Source organism: Mirounga leonina, unplaced genomic scaffold (assembly GCF_011800145.1).
Source record: "Mirounga leonina isolate KUSES-001 unplaced genomic scaffold, KU_Mleo_1.0 Mir_168, whole genome shotgun sequence".
NCBI classification, from domain to species: domain Eukaryota; kingdom Metazoa; phylum Chordata; class Mammalia; order Carnivora; family Phocidae; genus Mirounga; species Mirounga leonina.
The window spans coordinates 45,602,159-45,626,128 of record NW_023270426.1 but is presented as its reverse complement, the minus strand read 5'-3'; the positions used below and the strand labels follow the sequence as shown (position 1 = coordinate 45,626,128).

Below are 23,970 nucleotides of genomic sequence, written 5' to 3'. Positions count from 1 at the left end.
TGATTTGAAGTTAGAGCACTTGAGTTTCTATCTTTTGCTTACTGCTTGCATGACCACAGGTGTATTACCTTGGCTGCTCCTAGACCCATCAAACTCAACCCATCTAAAATGAGGTACATTTTTTTGTCATGATCCTGCTTCCTGTAAGGTCTAACCCAGTCAGGAACACACAAGGCCTGGAGGAATCGCCCTTCTCCCTCACCATTGACACCCACCTGACATCTTCCACCTTCAGGGCAGTACCCATCTGTCCCCACCTCTCCACGATCATTACACTGCTGTGGTGCAGACCCTCTTCTGTATCACTTACAGCAGTGCCCCTCCATCCCCCCCACCCCCCACCAAACCCTCCAATGCACTCTCCACATTCTCACAGCGACCTTTCGAAAGTAATAATCTAACCTAATTTGCTTTTGCTTGAAACAGCTCCCACAGCTGTCAGGGTGGAGTTCCAATTCCTTGCCTTGTGTACAAGCCAGGTCAATATGCCTCCCTCTCAAGCCTGTGTTACTGACAACACACACGTGCCCTCCCCCGACACATACACACGACTCACACACCCCTAATCAACAGGACTACAAAATGATCTTCATTTCCCTCAATTCATCATGTGATCCAGAACTCTGTATTGCGTACATTTCCTTATCTGGAATTTCTTTCCCTCCATTCTATCACAGCTCCAGGGTCACCTCCTCCAGGAAGCTTTCCCTGACCACTCCACCATCACAAGCCACAGATTTCTCACAGCATTATTTGCATATGACTCCTACTGCACTTATCATAATGGGCTGGGGCAGCTCATTTTTCTGCCCCAACCTCAACTGTCAGCCCCTTAAGGGCAAGAATTTAAACACTTATTCAGACCCTACTTTGCTCTAAATTAGTTTAAAGGTGAATTAGAAGGGAAGAAAATACACAAAATACACAAGTAAAAATCACAAGAAAAAAAGCAAGGACAAATATAAGGGCACAAAAGGACACAAAAATGTAGTTAACAGTACACTACACATTTCCAGGCCAGAAACTTAGCACCAAGTTTTTGTTTTTGTTAACCAGCTACAAGAAAAACACCTTGTAAGTTATAGGTAGAGCAATAAAAGCGAGCCAAATGTTCAGGAGAAGCCAGCATTCCTGACATGAAACCAGAAAGAGTTTCCTCCTACAGGTCTTTAGGAGAAAGCATAAAGTAACCCACGGCCTCCTTAGGCAGGCAGGACCCACTGCCCCCTCAGAGCCTCCAGCACGTCATCTACAGAACACACATGTGAGGGCAACTCCATGGGGGCCCAAGCACGTCCAGCTTGAACAGCAAGCCCAGCTGCTGAGCTTAACCCAGGAGTGTGTACAATATGGATGGGACTCACAGACTTCCAACAACTTGCTACAAACCTTCCTTATCCAAGACTACTTTTTAACAAACATGGGGGCCAAGAGTTTAAGATTTTACTACCTGACAAGTAAGTGAAATGCAACTCAGTCTATGTTGCCAAATATAAGCAGAATCAAACTATTCACCAGCAGTCAACTTTGGTGGCTTCGGGGCAAGGGTCTTGTCCTATCTTTTCTCCCTAACCCCAGCATCCAGCATGGTGGTTCTCAGCCCTATCAGACTATTGTCCCTTTACATGTAACAGATGTTTTGTAATGTCCCTCCACTCTCCTGAAATTGGATAATGTAACCATGCTTTATTATGTATAACCTTATCCTCATGCATAATTTCAAAAAATAAAAAATATTCTAAAATATAAAGGAAAAGGAAAGAATTGATAATCAGATAATATGTATTTCAATACATAAATTGTTGCCCTAACTACCTTACAAGACATAATGACAAAGTCAGATTCCTACAACTACTAAGATTTGGGATAAAAATGAAAAACAAAACATGAAATCAGAATCTGTTCAAGAAGTCAGGACTATTTAAGAAAAAAGGTAAGAATGCTCCCCAGAATCAAAACTTGCGTCGATCATGAAGACTTGCTAACAGATCGACTTATTTGTATATGGAAAAAGGGAAAAAAACCTGAAATGAAATGAAGTAGAAGCATGTATGCCCAGATAAACTGCCACATTGGAGAAAATAGAGTACAGGATTCCTGCAGGTGCATTATTTTTTTAAAGATTTTTTTTTAATTTACTTATTTGGCAGAGAGAGAGAGCACAAGCAGGGGGAGTGGCAGGCAGAGGGAGAAGCAGGCTGCCTGCTGAGCAGGGAGCCTGATGCAGGACTCAATCCCAGGACCCTGAGATCATGCCCTGAGCTGAAGGCAGATGCTTAACCGACTGAGCCACCCAGGCATCCCTCAATAATGCATTATTAAGAATATACCTCTTGCTGTGGACTCCCACAAGTAGATACGTAGGACTGTCAACAGCTGTGCGGGACAACCTGGATTGGGTATGACTGTCTGCACCCTGAGGTGCAGAGGTTCCTGCACCCTGATGAACATCCAGCATCCCCTGCCTTCAGCCCTGCATGCCAGTGGTCATCTCCATCCCCTTTAAGACTGACTAGCCCAGGGCAGAGCAGGGCTCCACAAAGGTGGAACAAGCTGAGGGACCAGGGACTGATGAAGGACAGCCTAGAAGAAACACACTGAATCAGGAGAGTACCCTTAAGTTCAGGATGGTGGCAGAAGCTGGCCCAGGGCCTAGCCAAGAGCACTCCGTAAATGCTAATTGAATAAAAAGTGAAAGCGGATTACATTGTTTGACACTGTCAGAGGAACCAGCGTCCTTGTATCCCACAACCCCGATCCTGTCTGTGAGGCCCTTGGTCCCTGTTACGCTTCACTACCCACTTCAACCACCAGTTAACTTGTTAGTCCTGAGCACTTTCTGGGTTGCTCAGTGCGGGGAAGGAGCTTGTGTACCTTCTTCAGTTTCTGCAGCACTGGATGGCATGTCTTGTCTTTCCTCTGGCCTGGCTTCTTGATCTTCAAGAACCTAAGAAAGAAAAAAAAAAAATCAATGAAAACAATCGGAGGCTTCAGATATGCGACAAGGAGATGGAAATCACAAACATAGGTCTGGGAGCTGGGACAGGCCAGACAGTCTGGAGAGGTCTGGAAAGACAGGGTGGGTAAAGCTGCTTGGAGTACACTCAGGCAGCACCCCAGGAAGAGGAGGACAGACACTGGGGGAACCAAGAGGCATGGGTTGCAAACGTCCCCGCCATGAATCTTCTACTACTTCCCCACATCACAACCAGAAGGTCCTCAGGAACATAATGCATGAACCAAAAAGGGACAGAAGAACAGAAAATCTTGAAACTATAAACAAGAGTCACTGTTTCTGCAGGTGCCCATCCTGAGAAACCCCTCCCCATGCCAAAGAACACAGGGTACGGGGGGCAGGATCCCCATCACAAGGAAGACCCAGGATGTGCACGGGCCTTGCTCTGCAAGCCAGCATATGCTGGTGCAGGCTGCCCTGGCTGAGAGCAAGCTGGGGGCCTCAGAGAAAAAGTGCCCTCCTGGAGCTCTCTGCATTTTCTTTTCAAATGGTTACTGCCCGGCCGGTGAGCGATGAAGAGCCACAGAATTATATATTGATGTGCCAAACAGTGAAACAGCCCAAGACTGCATCCGCACATGTTCCCAAACAAACACATGGGCACACTTGGGCAGGCAGCCCAGCAAATGGCCCAGACCCCTGAACCCTCATGGGCATATTATTAATTAAACTCAGTGTCAAGCGCCTTGCTCTTGACCATTTCAGAACATCCTGAGGCCAGATAACAACAGCAACAAAAAAACATGAAAATATACACAGTTAACCAAACCACAGAGGGGCAGGAAACAAGAAGTGCCCACTCACCTACCCTCCGTAGCTGTTAACTCCCACCCGCCTTACCCTCAAGAGGCAGTATTGTCTCTTCGAGGACCCATCATGGAATTACAGGGTAGAACAGACCAGGTATGTCCTGGGAGGCACTAAGGAGATGGGAGCCTGAGTGCCTAGGGTCCTAAGAGGTCTCACCATGCAGGCTCAAGGCCCACGTGATTACCTGGGGCCAGCAGTAACCCTGACACCCTAGTCTTTTGGGGAGGGTAACTGCCCAGGCTACCTGAAAAGGGCATCAGGGAATGCTGCTTCCTGATTACAAAACAAAAATGAAATAGGAAAATATTTTTTTTTTTTTGTAAATGGGGTGTGTTAAAACAATTTTTATTCTTTTTTCTTTAAGATTTTATTTATTTGACAGAGAATGAGCGAGAGAGGGAACACAAGCAGGAGGGAGTGGGAGAGAAAGAGGGAGAAGCAGGCTTCTCACTGAGCAGGGAGCCCCATGCAGGGCTCGATCCCAGGACGCTGGGATCATGACCTGAGCTGAAGGCAGACGCTTAACTGACTGAGCCACCCAGGCACCCCAAAACAATTTTTATTCTTTTGAGTAAATTTAGATGCAATTGTAGGACACTTAAATTTCCTAGTTGCCTTATTAATTTTAGCCAAGAACTAAATTCTCAACATTCTGATTAACAGGCTAATAGTTTAGCCTAATAGGCTAATAATTTAGCCTAGAACTAAATTCTCAACATTCTGATTAACAGGAAAACGTGTTATGAGAAGAGAACTAAAACAAGATTGAAAAATGTAGCTAAGGGGATGTCTGGGTGGCTCAGTTGGTTAAGCGGCTGCCTTTGGCTCAGGTCATGATCCTGGGGTCCTGGGATCAAGTCCCGCATCGGTTCCTTGCTCAGCAGGGAGTCTGCTTCTCCCTCTGTCAGCTCTGCCAGCTGCTCCTCCTGCTTGTGCTCTCCCTCTGACAAATAAATAAATAAAATCTTAAAAAAAAAAAAAAAAAAAGGTGCTATCCTCCAAAACACGGTTCCCAAAATAATGAGTTTGCAGTCTGTACTCTCAAGGAGTATGAGTTTTTATACACCAGAATGAAGAGACACACACACCTTGAGAAGAAAGGCTCTGTCCCAAAAGTATTTCCTGAAGAGTTTAATATCTGCCTCCAACAAATGCTCGGCTATGTGGTTCAGCGTCAGGGTCAGTGTCTCTGATGAGTGAATATACTTCAGGAAAGCTTGTTCGCTGAGCTGCACTCGGGAGAAGCCTGGAGAATGTCTGCCCTGGAAACTGAAATGTCACAAATCAAAACCGCTGGCAGTTTCCAAGACATCAACCCCAAGATCCCACTACCCTCACTGCCCCCATTATTACCAATCCAACTGGCAAAACGATCCATGAAAGCCATGTACTGACAATAAGTATGTAAGATCATGTAAACAGATGCTAATAAAACCACCTTCTTCTACCTAGACAAGATGCCAATTGAGAAGCTATTCACATACACTACATACTTTACCGTCATTTGTAGAAACTAATGAAACTACTGACTTTTAAACATAGTATTTTACCTCAATATTTCATTCTCTTTTTAATTCAAAAAGATGCCTCTTGCTTTAATGGGGTCACATGTGGTAGAACAAATTAGCTGGCAGCCAACAGCTTATTAGGTGATTACAGTGGAAAACAGATATGATCTCCAGGAAGCACAGTGAGGTTTGGATGTTACAAACAAGTGGGATATTCATAGCACACTGGTCCACTGTTGTAAATCATTTTGTCATGCAAATTAAAACATGCATACATTTGATCTTGTTGTATTCTTGAAAACATCCATAAACAAAGAAACAACATTCCCAAACTAAATTCTTGAAAATAAACTTACTTTCTGTTCTGTTTTGGCCAACAACAGTTGCACATTTATTAGCTATACGTAGGCTTCGCAGTTAGTATAATATTCTGGATGGCTCCCAAGGTCATGCAATTGCAACAGTGAAGGAGCATCAGGAGGAAAATGCTAGTGCTTCCAGAGAGCAGCCCACCTCAGCATGTTGTCACATCCCTACGATTGCTTCCAGATTCTTCACTTCACAGTGCTAGCTCTATGGCTCTTTCCTCTTCTTACATGACCCCATTTAATTAATGAATATACACTTCATGAATATATATATATATATATAAAACATACTTTTAATCAAATAAATGCTATCTCCGAGGATTGGAACAATAAAGAGAGATCCTTGTACTCTTAAGATTTGGGGCATCTCCCCACACACTTGATATTAATTACTAGAATCTTCTGGAAAACAACTCCCCATGCTAACATGCCACTGAAGTAAACGGACTCTGAGCATGAGCCAAAAGATTGTTATTAATTTAGAAAATGGAAGCTTCACCATATATTCAGAATTTAGCTGACAGTCTACTTCTAATACCATTCATGAATAGATCTGTTAGATGTGCAAACTTTTAAGGAACATATTATCATCTTCCAGTCCTAGTAGAAAGGTACTAAGGTACTAAGCTACCCAAGATGAAGTCAGCCAGGACTCTGATCTAACAATGAACCATCCACAATGACTACGTCAATGAGTAATGCCGGCCTTGGCGTTTTGGGCAAAGCAAGTGGGGTCATGTTAGAGCCAAGAAAAAGACAATTCCTTTTGATGGGCTTTTCCCTTGGTTGGTGGTCATGTGACCAAAGTAGAAGAAAGTTCTAACTTCTACTCCAATATCCATTTATGTACCATAAAACCATAAATTAATTACATTGAGTTTCATGAGTCAAACAAGAAAAACCAGTCCATCAAGACACACCATACAATAATACTCTGATGATATTTTATATTTATGTAGTACTTTGTAATTTTCAAGGTACTTTCCCATTTATTTTTAACACCTGTTAAGTCAAGGAAATCACTATATACGAATCTCCTTTTCATAAGAATGACCAATCTGAACCATTCTAAGTAATAAACCACCCATTTCTCATTCATTAAAAATGCTGATAATCATCATGAACATAGCAAACTTTACAGTTCCCTTACTTTATTATTTCCTTTACATTATTTCACTAGATCCTAATAACCACACCATATCTTAGGGTTTGTCTGTTATTGATTCAACAAAAATTTATATTCTTTCAATGAGTGTTATCGGCTGAAACTGTACTAGAAATATTGCAGTAGGTAAACAAATAATTTCAGCCCTCAAGTGATACAGGATGGAGACCTAGGTAACAAATGATGACTATATTTAAAATGATAAATTATGATTGATATTGTGAATTAGTAATTTTAATCACCATATTATAAATTAATCATAATCATTAAAGACCCTGACATGGATGGCTTTCTGAAGCACTTATTTAAGGTGGCACCTGAAATATAAGTAGGGGTTAGACTAGTATTTCCCAACTTTTTTCTTCCTGACAGTCCCCTACGAAGCCCTTCAAGACATTTTTTCCCTAACTACCCCTCCATGAAATGTTGATACCAAATATATCTGTATAATCTGTTCATGTATCTGCACTTTATACATGAAAACTAATGGTAAAACAGAAACCAACATTAACTTGTGGTCTGGTTATTTCAATTCTTCCACAGTACTTGGAACACTTTATATAGGAACAGATCAAGAGAGAATCAATCTATCAAGTAGCCAAACTCACTTTGTGATGTCTTCAACCAGCTTGGAGTGACCGGCTCGTAAAGCTAATTCTAATGGTGTGGCACCTTCTTTGTTGGGTAAAGACAAAGCCTGAACTCCCCCAGGGAGGCACAACAGGAAATGAGAGAGCTTAGGTAAGCCCCATCTCATAGCCAGGTGTAGAAGAGACTCTCTGCATAAAGAAACTGAAAATAAAAACAAACTGTATTAGTTCCTTCATTTACAAACTTTGTCTTATATGTTTTATCTATAATACCATAGATTTAGACACAACAAGAATGTCAGAACTGGAAGGAACCATCAAAAGCATCTAATCCAAATACCTTATTTGAAGTAGGTATTTAACGTGGGGTTTGAACTCACAACCCCGAGATCAAGACCTGAACTGAGTGAGATCAAGAGACGGACACTCAAGTGATGGAGCCACCCCGGCACCCCCATTTTACTGCTGTGGACAGGCTGAGTGATGTGTCCAAATGTAGGTAGCCAGGAGGTGCTGGAGCCAGGTCCGCCCATCACTGGTACAGTGCTCTTTCTACTCCCTACAGCACACATTCACATCGCCTTTCACTTGTGCAGTAAAGTCAGCCCGGAAAAACAAGTGCATTCAGCTGCCCTTGAAGGACATGCTGCTACTTCAGGAGGGCACTCTCTCGGAGGCCACAACCGTAAGCAAGTCCCTGTTTCCCCTCTTTAGCTGCAGAGGTGCTCCTCCCCTGATGAGAAGCTAGGGCAAAATGGGTTTCCGGGCGCCTGGGTGGATCTGTTGGTTAAGCGACTGCCTTCGGCTCAGGTCATGATCTTGGAGTCCTGGGATCGAGTCCCGCATCGGGCTCCCTGCTCAGCAGGGAGTCTGCTTCTCCCTCTGACCCTCCCCCCTCTCATGTGCTCTTTCTCTCTCTCATTCTCTCTCTCTCAAATAAATAAATAAAATCTAAAACAAAAACCCAATTATTTAAAAAAAAAGAAAGAAAGAAAGAAAGAAAGAAATGGGTTTCCCATGTCCAGAAAACTTGAGACCATGGTCATTCTCCAACTTCACGGAGGTGCTCTAGCGCATCTATTAGATTCCTGGGATTATTTCAGGGCTGGCAAACCCCCTTAGTGCTTTGCTTCAACAGCTCAGCCTGGGCCTCTTCACATGGCCCTTGGTTAATCTGTGTATCTGAGTTTTCACAGTGGTGTTTGCAACTTTTACATTATGGAGTATATCACTGTAGAGGCTGAGGGGTTTTATTATTCTCAACACCTAACATAATATCTGACAAACTGAAGTCATCCAGTATTTGTGGAGTTGAATGGCAACTGTTAAAATATCCATTATTTGTGTATGTTCAAATTGCCTTATTTGCACATAGTTTGTACAACTGTATTTCTACTGTAATACTCAGTGCCTGGAACACAGCTGGCTCATGATAAATATTACACTGGAAATGTGGAAAAGAATAAATTTGTTTACATTAAAAAAAAGGTGGGCCCATGAACTCCCTAGACATCAAGACATACCTTAAAGCAAATCTTATCTTCACAAACTAAACCTGAAAATCCTAACACTCAAGATCTGCTGGAATGCATGCAGTGAGAATGTGAATTGCATATACCCTCAGGTTAAATAATGTTATTGGCTGCAGCTGTAATAGGAAAGCTGTCTAAAGTACACGGCATTGCACTGTAGGAAAAGCCAGAGGGGAGGGACCCCTTCCGTCTTCTACCCCAATATAGTGCCCGGCACATGTATGTGTCTAAAAATACCTGCATATTGAATGAATGAATGAATATATGACTAAGGGGGCTCTTCCCCTGATGAGTACCCATGAAAGTGAGCTTTAGGGATATGACTGCAGCTGCTATTTGGAGCATCTATCATTCTTAGTTCCATCTCTGAAACCTCGACTAAAATCTGTGAACAAAAGCTGCTTACTCTCTCGGAGTTTGGACACGGAGGACAAAAACTAACTACTTCTCCACACAGCTGGCAGTCTGCATTAACTTCACTTTTCCACTGTCTTCATTAACATAATTTCACTACTCCAGGAGACTCTACCCACGGCAAATGATAGTCTGTTCATCATTCCTTCAAGACCCATCAATTCTTCTGTAAAAAGCATCCTTTTAAGCCCTAAAACCAATCTTTATTATACCATGATCCTTATCCAATCCTAATCCAACTCCCTGCATTACGCATGACCGATCCTCTGCATTAGAAGACCATCATTAAACCAACCTTCAGTTTCTCAGTAAATTCCAACCTTGCCCTCTCCGGGAAGAGGCTGCTGAGGCTCCACGGAGGCGGTCTCCCTTACTGGGCTAGGCAGTTAGCTCAGCTTTGTCTCACCAGCAGACTGTGGGGATGCTATTTGGGGAGCCAGCATCCAACAACACTCTAATTTGAAACAATCAGAAGGAAATACTCCACTGCACAAATGCAGAAGAAAATTGCTTAGCTTACATTTTTAGTGGTTTAGACTATTCTTTTATCCAGATCAAGAACGTGAAGTCTTATATTTCAAATACGTAAATAAGCCCTCTCAGTGAAATACCACCAACTTCACTGTGCATTTGCTCCATCACCTGTCTGTGTGACAGCACAGACCCCCTGCCCCCCCATCACATGACATCTGAAATGCCAAAACATCTAAAAACAAAGCAGTGCACACCTGCCAGATATCTGTTTAATATACCTGATATCTTCAAAAGGCTATTGAAGAACTTATCTTTATTTTACCCTTTAAGTTTTTGACCTTTAAACTCATTTTATTAGAAGGAAGGGTTTTCATTCTTAACAGATTCCCAACAAGGCATGTTTGAGAACATTTCCATTTTTTTTTTTTCCTTCTTAAATAATAACGAGGAAGGGACTGGTTAGGATCAGGTAACAAGACAAACACAAATGCACAAGTACGCTCCTCAACATGTATGTCAGCATGAGATCATAACCAGCCACCCTCGAATGGAATTTCAAAGTCATAGATCCCAATCTCAATCTGGTAAGAAATACTGCATGGTTATATGGGACACAATTCTCTTCCAAGACGAAGACCAAAAGGGAACAGCTAAACATATTGCATTCCCTTTTGAAAGAAAACCATTGGTCAAGGCAAGTAGAGCATCAACAATTTAAATGGAATGCCTTATACTGCTTTGGGCAGTGCCCCAAATACCCTTGACTTTGGGTAGGAGTTCACTCTATTCAACCTGGTTGACTGTGTGGGGGGGCAGAAGTTGCTTCCTCCTCTGGAACACTTTCCAGGCCTGTTCTGCTAGTCCAGCTCCCCATTCCCTCCTTGGGCTCCAATCTCACATCCAGTTCACAGGAGAGCACAGCAAACTTGTGAGAAACAACGGCTCACTGCTGAAACTGTCCCTCTCCCTCCCTCCCTCCCAATCTACCCACCTCCTGGGAAGGTGGGAAGGCAAGGGGAGAAAGGATCTTCTGATGTGTGAAGGAAACAAATAAGATGCTGACCAAGATGTTTTGAGAGAGAGCCTTCTCACTCAGTATGAAAGTTCAGAGCCCAGAATCAGGCAAACAGCCTGAAATAGGAAACACCATGACATATATAAATAATTCTGCTTGTTATAGAGTTTCAGATTCTTAACAGCAGTCAGGAAAACAAGCTGTGAAAAGGGGTTATACAATCTGGCAGAAGTGGGGGGCAGTGTTTAAAATGTATTTTTAACCAAATAAATATGTCTCTTCCTGTGTGGCTAATGCCAGGAGTTATGCGAACTAATGTTACCAAAACAGAATTACTTGTAATTGTTCTAATGGCTAACATTAGAAGGTATGACCTGTCACATCCCGGGAGCAAAATCACCCAGACATGAAGAGGAAGTGAGTAGACTGTGCCAATCAATCAGCATTTCCCATCATGGCACAGAGGGAGGCTCATCGGACCCAGACAGGGAAGGAGGCTCAAAGCCCATGCCTCTCATTCTGCCACACCTCAGTTTCTGTCCCTGGAAAATAAGGCAGTCACATCAAAGACCCAACGTCCTGAGAGTATTCATCCCAGCCCTGACTTACTGAGGATCAAGAATCCATGAAATACAGCGCACACCAAGGGACCTCCCATAGTGTTCGAGCACAGGACCCGAAACAGCTGGTGTGGCTGTTGCTAAAGGAAAGTGATTTTATATACTGTTCAGTCCAAATTCAGGATCATCATAGCTTCACAAGGTCTGGAGATAGCAGAAGATTGAAAAATAAATTATCAAGCCCTCAGGAACTCACAGTCACTGATACAGGAAATGTAAATCGGCATAACCACTTTGGAAAATACATTGCCATCATCGAATAAATTTGAAAAAACTGAAGTCTTCACTGATTGAGCATTTCCACTCCTACATAGAAACCCTAGTGAGCACTATGCTTTGTATGCCGCAGCAAGCACACATTAAAATGTAAAATTGTCCAAAAACAGAAGTGATCTCAACATCAACCAACAATAGAATAAACTGCAGTATAATCACCTCGTACCCTAACAACAATAAAAATTACAGACTTGGGGCGCCTGGGTGGCTCAGTCGTTAAGCATCTGCCTTTGGCTCAGGTCATGATCCCAGGGTCCTGGGATCGAGCCCCGCATCGGGCTCCCTGCTCCACGGGAAGCCTGCTTCTCCCTCTCCCACTCCCCCTGCTTGTGTTCCCTCTCTTGCTGTGTCTATCTCTGTCAAATAAATAAAATCTTTTTAAAAAAATTACAGACTAATATAGTAAAAAACTAAGAAATATAATGTTGTTGCAGAAAAGTCACAAAAGAGTACACGAATGTTTCAATTAATACAAAATTTTACAAAGTGAACAACTAAGGCATACTATTTAAGAATACATAGGTAGTAGAACTTTAAGGAAAAACAAGGAAACGGTTACTCTACAAGTCAGCATCATTTCTCTGGGACAAAGAGGAAACCATGAATAGAGGAGACTGTAGCTACTTCTGGGGTCCAATGGTGCCTATATGTCTCCCCCCCCCAACACACCCAGGAAGCTGTGTTTAAGGCTCTCCCCAGGACAATTATCACAAAATTTCCAGGGGTGGGACCGAAGCCTTATTTTTTTCTGAAGATTCCCAAGTGATTCTAATACAATGCCAGGGCTAAGATCTGCTACTTTCTCTAAGTAAGTGGTTAACAAAATACCTATCTGTGCTTCCTTTTTATACCACTGTCTTCCCTATCATCTCTTAAGATCTATTAGCTAAAAACTTCACCAATGAGTAACAAAAAAAGTTTGACTTTCACAAGTTATTTTTAATATACAATACCTGCTCCCAAACCAATATATCCTTAAACACTGTAAGCAAATTATTAAAGATAAATGTGATAGGGACAATAATCTAGAAGCAAATGCTTTTAAATGCAGTTTAATTCAGGAGTACTTCTACTTTGTAGGATTTACTAATGGTTCACAAGTCATTCAGTAGACAAACACTAAGTGAATCTAGTACTATATGCCAGATCCTGTAGATACAAAGATGGACATGGTCCCTTGTCTTTGAATATCATACTGCCAGCCCACTTTTGTTTGGAATAAATATCTGACCTGTGAAACCACTGTCTGATGAGTTACAGCTCCAGGTGTAGACACAAAGAGTACAAACAGAAATAAGGAAACTATTGGACCTACAACCTCCCTCATGTATCATGACTTGAAAATTTACACGTTGATACAATGCCACAGTGATGAGGAAAAAGAGAATGAAAAAAAAATTGCCAAATATTTTATGGAGCGCAGAAGAGAATATTTAGCATGAGCATCACATACAATCTCGTATTTTTTCAGGACTCTCAATGAAATGTATTATGTATCATGTATTATGGCATCTTTCATTTAAGTGGTCTAATCAGGGCTTTGGTGTATAAAAAAAATCACCCCTCCTTCTCCTAATGTCCTCCATGCTATTCCTTATGTTTCACAAATAAGTGAAACCATATGATAATTGACTTTCTCTGCTTGACTTATTTTACTTAGCAAAATGAAGGGGGGGAATCAGAGGGGGAGTCGAACCATGAGAGACTACGGACTCCGGGAAACAAACTGAGGGTTTTAGAGGGGAGGGGGGATGGGGAGATGGGTTAGCCTGGTGATGGGTATTAAGGAGGGCATGTACTGCATGGAGCACTGGGTGTTATACACAAACAATGAATCATAGAACACTACATCAAAAACTAATGATGTGGTAACATAATAAAAAAAATAAAAAATAAAATAAATAAAATTTAAAAATCACCCCTACCCAGAAGATCAGAGGTTGTTGAGTCCAGAACAGGAACTGCAAATATAAACAGGTTCATAGGAAAGATATTGAAACAGAACACCCGAAGGAGCACAATACCAACATGGCAGGCATGGCTGCAAAGGGAGAAGAGAGTGTAACAAGGCTAAGGGTGGGTTTTAGCTTCCTGAAATGTCTTTTCTGCATCAGACATATTTGAGACACTCAGATTACAACCCCTGACTGCAAATCTGGGAAAACACCAATCACTCAGTTTCATTCCATAAAATTCACATTGCGATATAAAATGCTGAAATGCACTTTAATGGAGTTTGCATCTCTTTTAGGTTGGTTATACTTTATTTTACCTTGTGGAACTAGTACTAAATCACTTAAAACATTAAAAAGTCCTTATCAGAACTCAAAGATGGCAATCCAGTTTCTGGCCTTCACTACCTGGGGACATGTCCAGACTGAACTATACAATGTGGCCATCAATAGAATATATTAAGAATCCGGTCACAATACTGTATAGCGCAAAGGCAGACAAAAGAGTTGAAAGATCTGGATTTGAACACTTACAGAAATGTAGCTGTGGAAAGACCACTTAATTCTTAAATTTTAAGGTGCTTGATCTGAAGAAACAGAGTATTATCCTCCCAGCCTACTACCCAGGAGTGTCAGGGGGACATAATGAAAATACCTTTTGAGACAAGGTTGTCAAGAACTATGAAAGCCAGTATTGGGGGACTTCTCAGTGGTATACATTTGTCTGATGTTTTCCATACAAAAAGTACAACTGTCACTAAACAGAGACATGATATACTCCAAAACAGTTTTCCTCTGGTTGTAATTTAAAAGCATAATTGAAGGTAACCAGATGTCTGCTTAGGAGGCACTATAATTGCATCTGTGTAAGATACCAGATGTGCCATTGTGACAAACGTGCAAAGGCCCCCCGCCTTGGGCAGCCGGCAGTCATTAGGTGCCATGAGCAACAATTAGGTCATACCTACTTTCCAGTCTGTGCACTGGATTTTTTTAAATCATTTGTTAATATTTCTTCAAGCTCTGGTTTGTGTTCACCATTTATTCATTCATTAGATATTTGCTGACAGCCTACAATGCACTGAGCATTCTTTCCCCTCGCACCACAGCGTAGCCTGTGGAATTGCCAGGCATTCTCCCAACTGACCCTTCAGGAACCCTGTTCCGTTTGAGAGACAAATGAAAATACACTGCAGTCTAATTTTATTTTAAGATTTTATTTATTTATTTGACAGAGAGAGCACACAAGCATGGGGAGCAGCAGGCAGAGGGAGTAGCAGGCTTCCTGCTGAGCAGGGAGCCCGATGCAGGGCTGATCCCAGGACCCTGGGATCATGACTTGAGCCGAAGGCAGACGCTTAACTGACTGAGCCACCCAGGCACCCCACAGTCTAATTTTATTATTGAGAGGCAGAAAAGTATAGACTCCACATATCTTGGCAATGGCCTTTTGAAATCTGCACTGAGAGTCTGAACTGAACCCCCACCAGGAAAACGACTTCCCATCTACAGCTGGACAGGATCCACTCACTGCCCTTACACTGGAAGCCAGAGCCCCAAGTCCAAACAGCTAGACTGAAAAATATTCAACTCCATGGTTATGAGTTACAACTTCAGTGGGAAGTCTCATCCCATCCTTGAGCACAAGGGGCACACCCGGCAAGGGGTATTCTGTTGAGTACAGAAGAGGAAGGGAGAGGGAATAAAGCAAACAGGAAATAGGCGTTGAAGGTCCTCCCTACCTGGGATGAGGCTGGGGGGGTGGGGAGGTTGAAAGAAGTTCACTAGAAGTCCAGATGGGCAGCTGTCACATATGAATGAAGCAAAGAAATGAACCATCACAACAACCTTTTTATTTAATTCTTATTAGGTGCCAACAACTGTAAGGACTTTATATTCCTTGTTTCCATCTAACATTTATGAAGCAACTTACACGTATTATCTTATTTAATCCTGACAGCCATTGCACGAGGTAAGACCTGTGATTATCCCCATTTCATAGGGGCAGAAACTGAGCTTTGACACCCTCATGCAATTGCCCAAGCTCACTCAGGTACCACATGGAGCATCAGGGATCTGAACCCAGACTTTTGCACCTCCAAAACTCAAATTCTTACAGGCAAAGAAATAATTATGTCAAATATGGCAAAAACAAGAAGGGCAGTAAAGACAGAACTTGAATAAGTCAACAAAATGAGAGTGAGGAAAAGAACTAAGCCACACCAATCCTAAGGGCTCAGGCTCACTGGACTCTGCCCATGTCACCTTGATAGGTCACCACACACACACAACACACACACCACTGTCTCATGACAAACCTGCAAAATAAAAGCTGCAACAACTACAAATGTAGTGCATAGAAAGCAGCTATGTGAGAATCATTATGAACTAGAACCTAGAGCAGGAATACAAAAGACTGGGGGTTGGGGGTGTTCTACCTATGTCGGGCTCATACTCCCATAAAGGCCCAGGTTTTAAAGAGTCAAGACCAGGCCTTTTACAGTTCACTTGGACCCCATAGAGCAGAGCACTGCCAAAGGATCCCAGTTGATCATTTCCCCAAGAACATCTCATCACTTCTATCTGCCTCACTGCCCACCTCCTTCACAAGACTCTCCTACCTGTCTCTTCAACCATCAGCCTTTTAATCTGCAAGCATGGGTAATTTTAAAGCCAATTATTTATTTTTTAGATAAGGTAATACAAGGACAGCCACCAGCATTCAAATACTCTTACATCTAAGAAAAAAGCAAAAATTTTAGTTTTTTGCCATAAGTATTAACAGACTCCTTGGATACTGTCATTTTTAAATTCAATTTTAGTCCCCTGAGTGCAATCAAAAACTGTCATATGCATCCTGCAGCGTTTAAACGATTTCCAGAGGAAAGGACAGGGGTGGGACATGGTTACCCAGAGGTAAATTCCAAAACCTTCCACTGTTCTGAATCCTTTGGGAAGCACATTAGAGTAGGGTGTTTGAAAAAAATATGAGCTTCCACTTACATTTTTTTTCCTTGAAAATTATGAGGGAGGGAGAAAGTAACCCTCTGCTCTATCTCTGATGTGAGAATAAATATTTAATTCTCAATTCCAGTCTAAGGGCCATTGGTGCCAGATAAAAGCAGGAAGCTTATTCTTTAGGGAAAACTTTAAGCTGCCTTCTCATCTTTACAATGTAATACCTTAAAAAAAGAGAATATGGTTAATGAGTTTAACTGAAAACTAAATTCAGATTATTTGATGAGGGGTTCTGTTTCCTTGAGAGTTCAATTTCATATTAAATTCTTTACTGCCAGAAAACCCACTCCTTAAAAATGAATGGCTAAAAATGGGATGGAAGACAGAGAAAACATTTTTAAATTAAAGATTTAAAACTTCACAAATGATGCATATTTGAGTACATGCTTAAGTAATGTATAACAATATTATCAATTTAACATGGAACCTATTCTAAAAAACATTCTCTCCACCACTACCATTCATGCACTGGGTTACCTTAGCAACTGAAAGAATAGAATTCCAGCTTAAAATGTCAGAAAAGGAAGTGTGGAGAGGTTTGTTCCATGAGATACTATCAGAAATAACAGAAGGCTAGAAAGTAATAGAGAGTGTGTATATAACTGATTGAAAAATGTCAAGATTTCCAAGAAAAACATTTAAAACCTCAGAGTTAGTTGATACCTGTCATGCACTAATTTCAAAACTCCTCAATCTTTTAAACAGTTTAGAAAACCTGTATTTTGTAATAACTCTGTCCTTTGTGGGTGTCCTGGTAGGACACCAGCTGATGTTATTTCAAACTTGCTGTCCAGTACAAAGCTTTGGGTCGAAGAACAAAGCTGACATTTCACAGTCTGGGGGACATCACGTCATTCTTATAGTTCAATATGCCATCCCCTGGCTAATAAGACCTAGAACATAAGTTGAGGCCAACCAACAAGCCATGCTCCTGAGCCTTGCTCTATTTTTTTCTATTTATACAGCCAGCAAATTGTACTCAAAGATAAAAACAGCAGCCAAGGGGTGCCTGGGTGGCTCAGTTGGTTGAATGACTGCCTTCAGCTCAGGTCATGGTCCTGGGGTCCTGGGATCGAGTCCCACATAGGACTCTCCCTGCTCTGCAGGGAGCCTGCTTCTCCCTCTGCCTCTGCCTGCCACTCCCCTTGCTTGTGCTCTCTGTCAAATAAATAAATAAAATCTTAAAAAAAAAAAAAAAAAAAGCAGCCAAGCTCTATTTCAAGTGTTAAACAAATCTTGCTTCTTACTGGTTACAGTTCTCTTTCCTCTATTCAAAGAGAGCTCAACAGATATTTTCCTTTGTCAGACATTGCTGGCCCACACATTTCCTTCTGCTGTTGCCTAGAAAGAAGGTGAGGACTCTGGGTGTGCGGCCTGAAGCACAATTGCTTCAGGAAAATTGGCAGTTCCCACTTAGTCTTTAGTTATGAACTGTTATTTCTCACTTAATCATTTCTCCTGAGATAAAAAAGCAACATAACTGCTCTTTAAATGCCTTAAGGTAACACTAAACAATTAAGACACATTTTTTAAAGATTTTATTTATTTGAGAGAGAGAGCACAAGCAGGGGGAGCGGCAGAGGGAGAGGGAGAAGCAGACTCCCCGCTGAGCAGGGAGTCCGAACACGGGACTCAATCCGAGAACCCCAGGACTATGACCTGAACCGAAGGCAGATGCTTAACCAACTGAGCCACCCAGGTGCCTCCAATTAAGATACATTTTAACAGTCGCCGAATGACCCCCACTTTTATAAAATTTCTTCCAATGTTCTTTTGTCCTTCTGCATTGTTTTTCCTTTCCCCCCCATTAGTTGTAAAGTGTAGAAAAGATTCTCCTTCAAAGGGAACTAATTTACAAAGACCCTATTAATAAAATAGAGCATCATGCTAACCACCCTTCTGAGTAACAGCATGACCTATCCATTAAACTCATGGTCCCTGACAAGGTTTCTACTTTTCCTCTAAGTCAATATTAATTACAATGGAACTTGTTTTTGCACATACCAATACTACTTAGACTTGCCCTAACAACATGTAGTCTGCAACTAATACATTTCTTTAATTTCTCGATTCTCAAATATTCTCATCTTTGAAATCAGTAATTTTATTAATTATCTAAGGCACTTTCAGTGGGTTCTACCAGTTCCACCCATTACTTTTTTGGGGACAGCTCCCTAAATACAGCAGCTGTGTTTAGGTCCAAGACAGTCCTGCAGAAAAGTTTCACAAGCTCAGTTGGCTTACCCTAAAAATTTCTTCCATTCACAGAATCAACTATAAAGGTAAGAGTCAAGTTTAACTCTTTTCACTTGATAAAGCAATCTGCCAATTAAAATTTTCTTTATTTAAAAATTATATTATGTATGCCCTGCAGATTCAATTCATGATATCACTTTTCTTAAAAGTTCTTGCCATGAAAAGGAAATGGTACTTAGGTAACAGGATGGAGTTGTTACCTAATGTTATAGCAGTAAACATTTTATAGTATATAAATGTATCAAATCAACACATTGTACACCTTAAACTTACACAATGCCAACTATGTCTCAAAAAGCTGGCAAAGAAGATTGTGTTATGTTTTCATAATTGTTATAACAGAGTTCCATCTTTTCCATAACTAAAAATTTGTGCCTATAATGAGACCTCTGAATATATGAACTATTTTATGTAGAGAACTGTAGAAAACGCCAAAGTCACTGTTCCTAATAATTTACCTTGGCAAAAAAGGAATTAAATCTGCAAATTATTGCTACATATTGGTTTGTAAATGTAAATATATGCTGAGAGAGGTAGTCTTTTTGAGGGTTTTTTTTTTTTCCTTAATGTAAGTGCGCTCATTTTTCTTCTATCAGAAAGCTTAACCAGGACAACCTCTACTTATTCCATCGGGTGGGTTAAGAGCTATTATGTTCCTAAAGGCAATGCTCTCGTCCTCTGAGATGGTATTTGTAGTCCCTTTGGGCTCTTTACTCAAATGGTAGCCTTCTCGTGGAGATGGGAAGCTTAGTGCTTGTCAGCCATGTTGGGCTTCTGGGAACACAAGCGAAGTAATTCGGTTGAGCAGGAAGGGAACACTAACTCACAAGTTATGAAACAAAGGAAAGCACCAAGGAAATGAAACAAAATACCTTATCCCAGTTAATCTAATTGTCAAAATTATGCCAATCTCTGAGAACTATAGCTCTGTCCCAAAAAAAACAAAGTACCCAAAACAAAAAAAGATAAATTGTGACATTTTGTTGGATATATTATTCTACTCCAAGTTTTACTGCAAATATGGGGTCCTGATATCCCGCAAACATTTTTTATCATGAAAACTATTTCAAAGAACTGGGCTTAATTTTATGAAACAGAAATCCAATTTTATTTATGGCACAAAATTAAATAAAACCAGTGGTATTTCCTTCCCTAGAACATAAAATAAAGTTGCATTTTGAGTAATGATGGGTAAGAAGCAGGGCCAAGAAAAATCTCTGCTTTTCTTGATGAGACACAACACTCTGCTCAGCCTGGCCCTTCTCCAGGATCTCAGGCCTTCCTGAGAACACTCAGTGATTGAAGAGGAAAAAAGTGAAGGATTATAAAATGCAAAAGGCAAGGAAATGCAGTCAGGCTTCCCAGTAAGGCTTCCACCAGACTCTTCCAAGACAGAATCATTACAGATATCAATTAATCCTCATTCAGCACATCCATTTATCCCACAAAAAAAGCATAAATAAATAAACACAAAGAATTTTAAGCACAAATGGCGAAGCTTTAAATCATTTCTGGGTAAGTATTAGGAGAAATAATTAGTAGGAAAGAAACTGTTTTCCACTTAGGATGCCACTACCACTTAACACAATGAACTCCAGCAGGCCATATGCCACCGTTTCGTCGTCTGCGATTATTTCGCTACCTCGAAGACAAGCAGCACTAATAAAATCAGTTAATTAGGGGAGGATGCATTGAGCATGTACAAGATTCTCAACTGCTCAGATGAAAACTCTACTAAACTGGAAAAGAGGGACCAGGTTGTTGACACAGGAGACTCCTGAACTCTCCTCCTCCCATGGAAGTGCCAAATGTACAGCAACACCCACAGCAATTCTCTCTGAGAGAAATCCAGGAACTAAGTGAATGACTTCTCTCATACACAGGGTAAATGTGGAAGCACCACATCAGAATGGGTACAAAAGGCTGAGACACACTCACCATAAACTCTGCCCCTGGCACAGTTCAATACAATCAGAAGGGAACCCCAACTCCCAGCTCCTCCGTGAGGAATGAAAGGTTTGGATCACATCTAGCACCCCAACTTTGAAAGCCTCCACCGAGCTGAGAAAGCCAGTGGAGCCTGCATCCAAGAGTCCCACAGGACTACAGCAAGGAAGTAGTTCTTAACAGGCAGACAAGCACTCACCATAACCATTCCCTCAGGGTTCAACATAGAGGAAGCAGGTGGAAAGACACATCTCCCAGTCCTTCCCTGGAAGGAATTTGACTGCATACTTTATAAACTGCTGCTTAAGGGTCCACTTTCTCATTGGCATGCACCTAGGAGCTGACTGTGATCTTCCCTGGACCCCAAGGGAGCCAGTGGGCAATCCCCCACCCCTTCTTGGTTTGGTTCATTCCAACAATAGATCCAGGTCACCAGCATCTCTCTGGAAGCAGCTTGTACACACATCTGGCACCCCAGGTTTTACAGCTGTCACCTAAGGGACAGCACCCCTGAATGCCTAGCTCTGATAGCCAATGTGGCTTGCCTTCATTGAGTCCCGCAGGAGTGTATTGGATAAAGAGGTAATTGTTAATGGATGCACACAGAAGCCCTGGCTGCAACTATCCCTCTGGGGTTCAGCACATACTGTCCCAGCTTATGCTTGAGCATAGGGTTTCTAATCAGCCTGCATCTAGGTGATAACTGAGATCTTCCCCTACAGGACACTGATGGGTCTTGGCACACCCTCAACTACTGGGTACCACTAAGAACAAAGACAACAACTTGGGCAATCACTGAAGTTTGAGAAGCAACCAGGAACTTGGGCTAGGCTGACCAACAAGGTTCATCTAGAGGAGACCAGTCTGTCAAGACTGGGAGAGGTGTCTGTTTCATCTATTGTACAGAAACCAACACAGAGAGTGAAAGAAAATGAAAAAAAAAAAAAAAAAACAAAAAAAACAAACCAGGAGAATAGGTTCCAAAAAAAAGAACAAGACAAATTTCCAAAAATCAGTCTTAATGGAGGTAAGTGATTTATCCAATACAGAGTTCAGAATAACAGTCATAAAGATCCTCTCCAAGGCTGGGAAAGCAGTGTGTGAACAAAGTGATAATTTTAACAAAAAAAAGGTAGAAAATATAAACAACTACCAACCAGAAATCATAGAGCTCAAGAATATAATACATGAAATGAAAATTCAAAAAAAAAAAAAAAAAAAGATTCAATAGCAGACTAGATCAAATGGAAGAAAGGATCAGCAAACTTGAAGATAAGGTAGTGGAATTCATCCACACAGGGGAGCCAAAAGAAAAAAGGGTGTTAACTCCATCCCTGAACAGTGATGTTGTAGAGAAGTTCCACTATGAGTCTAGGCTTCAGGCAATGTTACCTCCATCACTGTAAACTGTTCTAAGAGAAAGTCTAGAAAAGTTCCTAGAAATTTTCAATAAATTGTTTACAATACCAAGATTTTGTCCTTTGTAGCCTCATTTGTCCAGACCAAGTACAATTTGCATTCTACATATGTACATACAACATACTCTATATATGGAAATCCATTCACATACGCACATGAAAGTCAACTTTTACTGAGAACTTAGTATATTCAGAGACTGTTAAAGAAGATTCATTACATATTATCTAATTTAATCATTACAACAAGCTGATGAGATGGGTACTATGATGCTTCATTTCAGAAGTTAAAACTCTATGACATAAGAAGTGAAGTAACTTGCCCAGGATGCCTCATAGCAACAGGGTCAGGATTTGAACCCAGCTCTAAAACATAGATTTTCAATGACTGTGACACTAGAATTGTTCTCCCCTAAAATATATCTCATGCAATGTAAAGAACCTCTTGGTGACATACATTTGCCTACTTTAAGGATATGGATAAACAAGGGTCATTACCAACGGATGCTTAGAAAACACAAATACATTTCCAAATAGCAATAAAAATGGCAGTTAGGTGACCCTTGCCAACTTGGCGGTTAGCCTAGTGTTCACCCAACTTACCTGATTATGTATATCTTATCAGCATTGACTGTGCAGACATATAGCCCCAACACAGAAAATAGTATGCATGTATTATTATCAGTCCACAGAATTAAGATTTAATTCATTCCTAAATTTTAGGATGAAAATATAGCACGTGGGTAACATGAATCCCATTTAGAAGGCTCTTAGTTTAAGTTATTCATGTGCAATAATTAAGTCCCATAACCTTCAACAATTTGTCATCTGCAGAGGCACACATTAGCCCACTGCAGACTCCAAGCTGCTATGCTGAGGGAGGTGCTGGGCTAGGGAAGGAGCCCTGCTTCTGACCTGCAACTGCTGCTCCTGGAGGCTTGGGGGCACTTTACTTGTGGCCTTGAGTGCAGTGACTGGTGAAAAAGTATGAAAACTTTATGCCTTTGTCAAAATGAATCTGCCTTCCAAAAAGTAAAACACCCTCCAATATTAGAGGTTGTTTTTTTTTTTTTTTTAACTAGGAGGCTTAAGAAAATGAAGTTCCTTAATCAGAAAACACATATATATACAAATCAATACATGTCAGTACATACATGTATATCAACATATATGCAAATATACATGTATGTCTGGACATACAGGAACGTATATATGTATATGTGTGTATATACGTGTGTATACATGTATATACATTCATATATACATGATAAAGTTCCTTAGCCAGAAAACATGTACATTTTTCATATATATATGAATTATAATAGTGCTATCTAGGATGTGTGACTTCCTTTTGAAGGTCCTAAAATACAACTTCCATTCTTACCACAAATACTTCTTGAATACTTGATATGTTCCAAGCCATTTGGTAGGTCTTGGAGATAATGGTGAGGAGAACAGATATCACCTAGTCCCCATGGTACCCACCCTTCACACTTATCAATCAGCTACCATACAGCTCGGTATAGCACACAGGAGTCAGACACGGCTCAACAATGAACTAGGATTGTGACCTATCTCATCCACGTTCTTCAGG

The 23,970-nt window shown here is 41.1% G+C and overlaps 1 protein-coding gene across 6 annotated transcripts in view; it reads right to left on the bottom strand.

Moving 5' to 3' along the window:
- The window catches only part of ARHGEF28 (Rho guanine nucleotide exchange factor 28), a 313,794-nt gene that overhangs the window by 144,889 nt on the left and 144,935 nt on the right, over positions 1-23,970 (bottom strand). For all 6 annotated transcript variants that reach the window (XM_035014641.1, XM_035014642.1, XM_035014643.1 and 3 more), the window contains 3 exons: positions 7,476-7,659; positions 4,915-5,095; positions 2,875-2,947 (listed from right to left, as the gene is read on the bottom strand). In XM_035014641.1, coding sequence (XP_034870532.1) covers positions 2,875-2,947; positions 4,915-5,095; positions 7,476-7,659 — 438 coding nt within the window. The remainder of the gene's footprint in view (positions 1-2,874; positions 2,948-4,914; positions 5,096-7,475; positions 7,660-23,970) is intronic.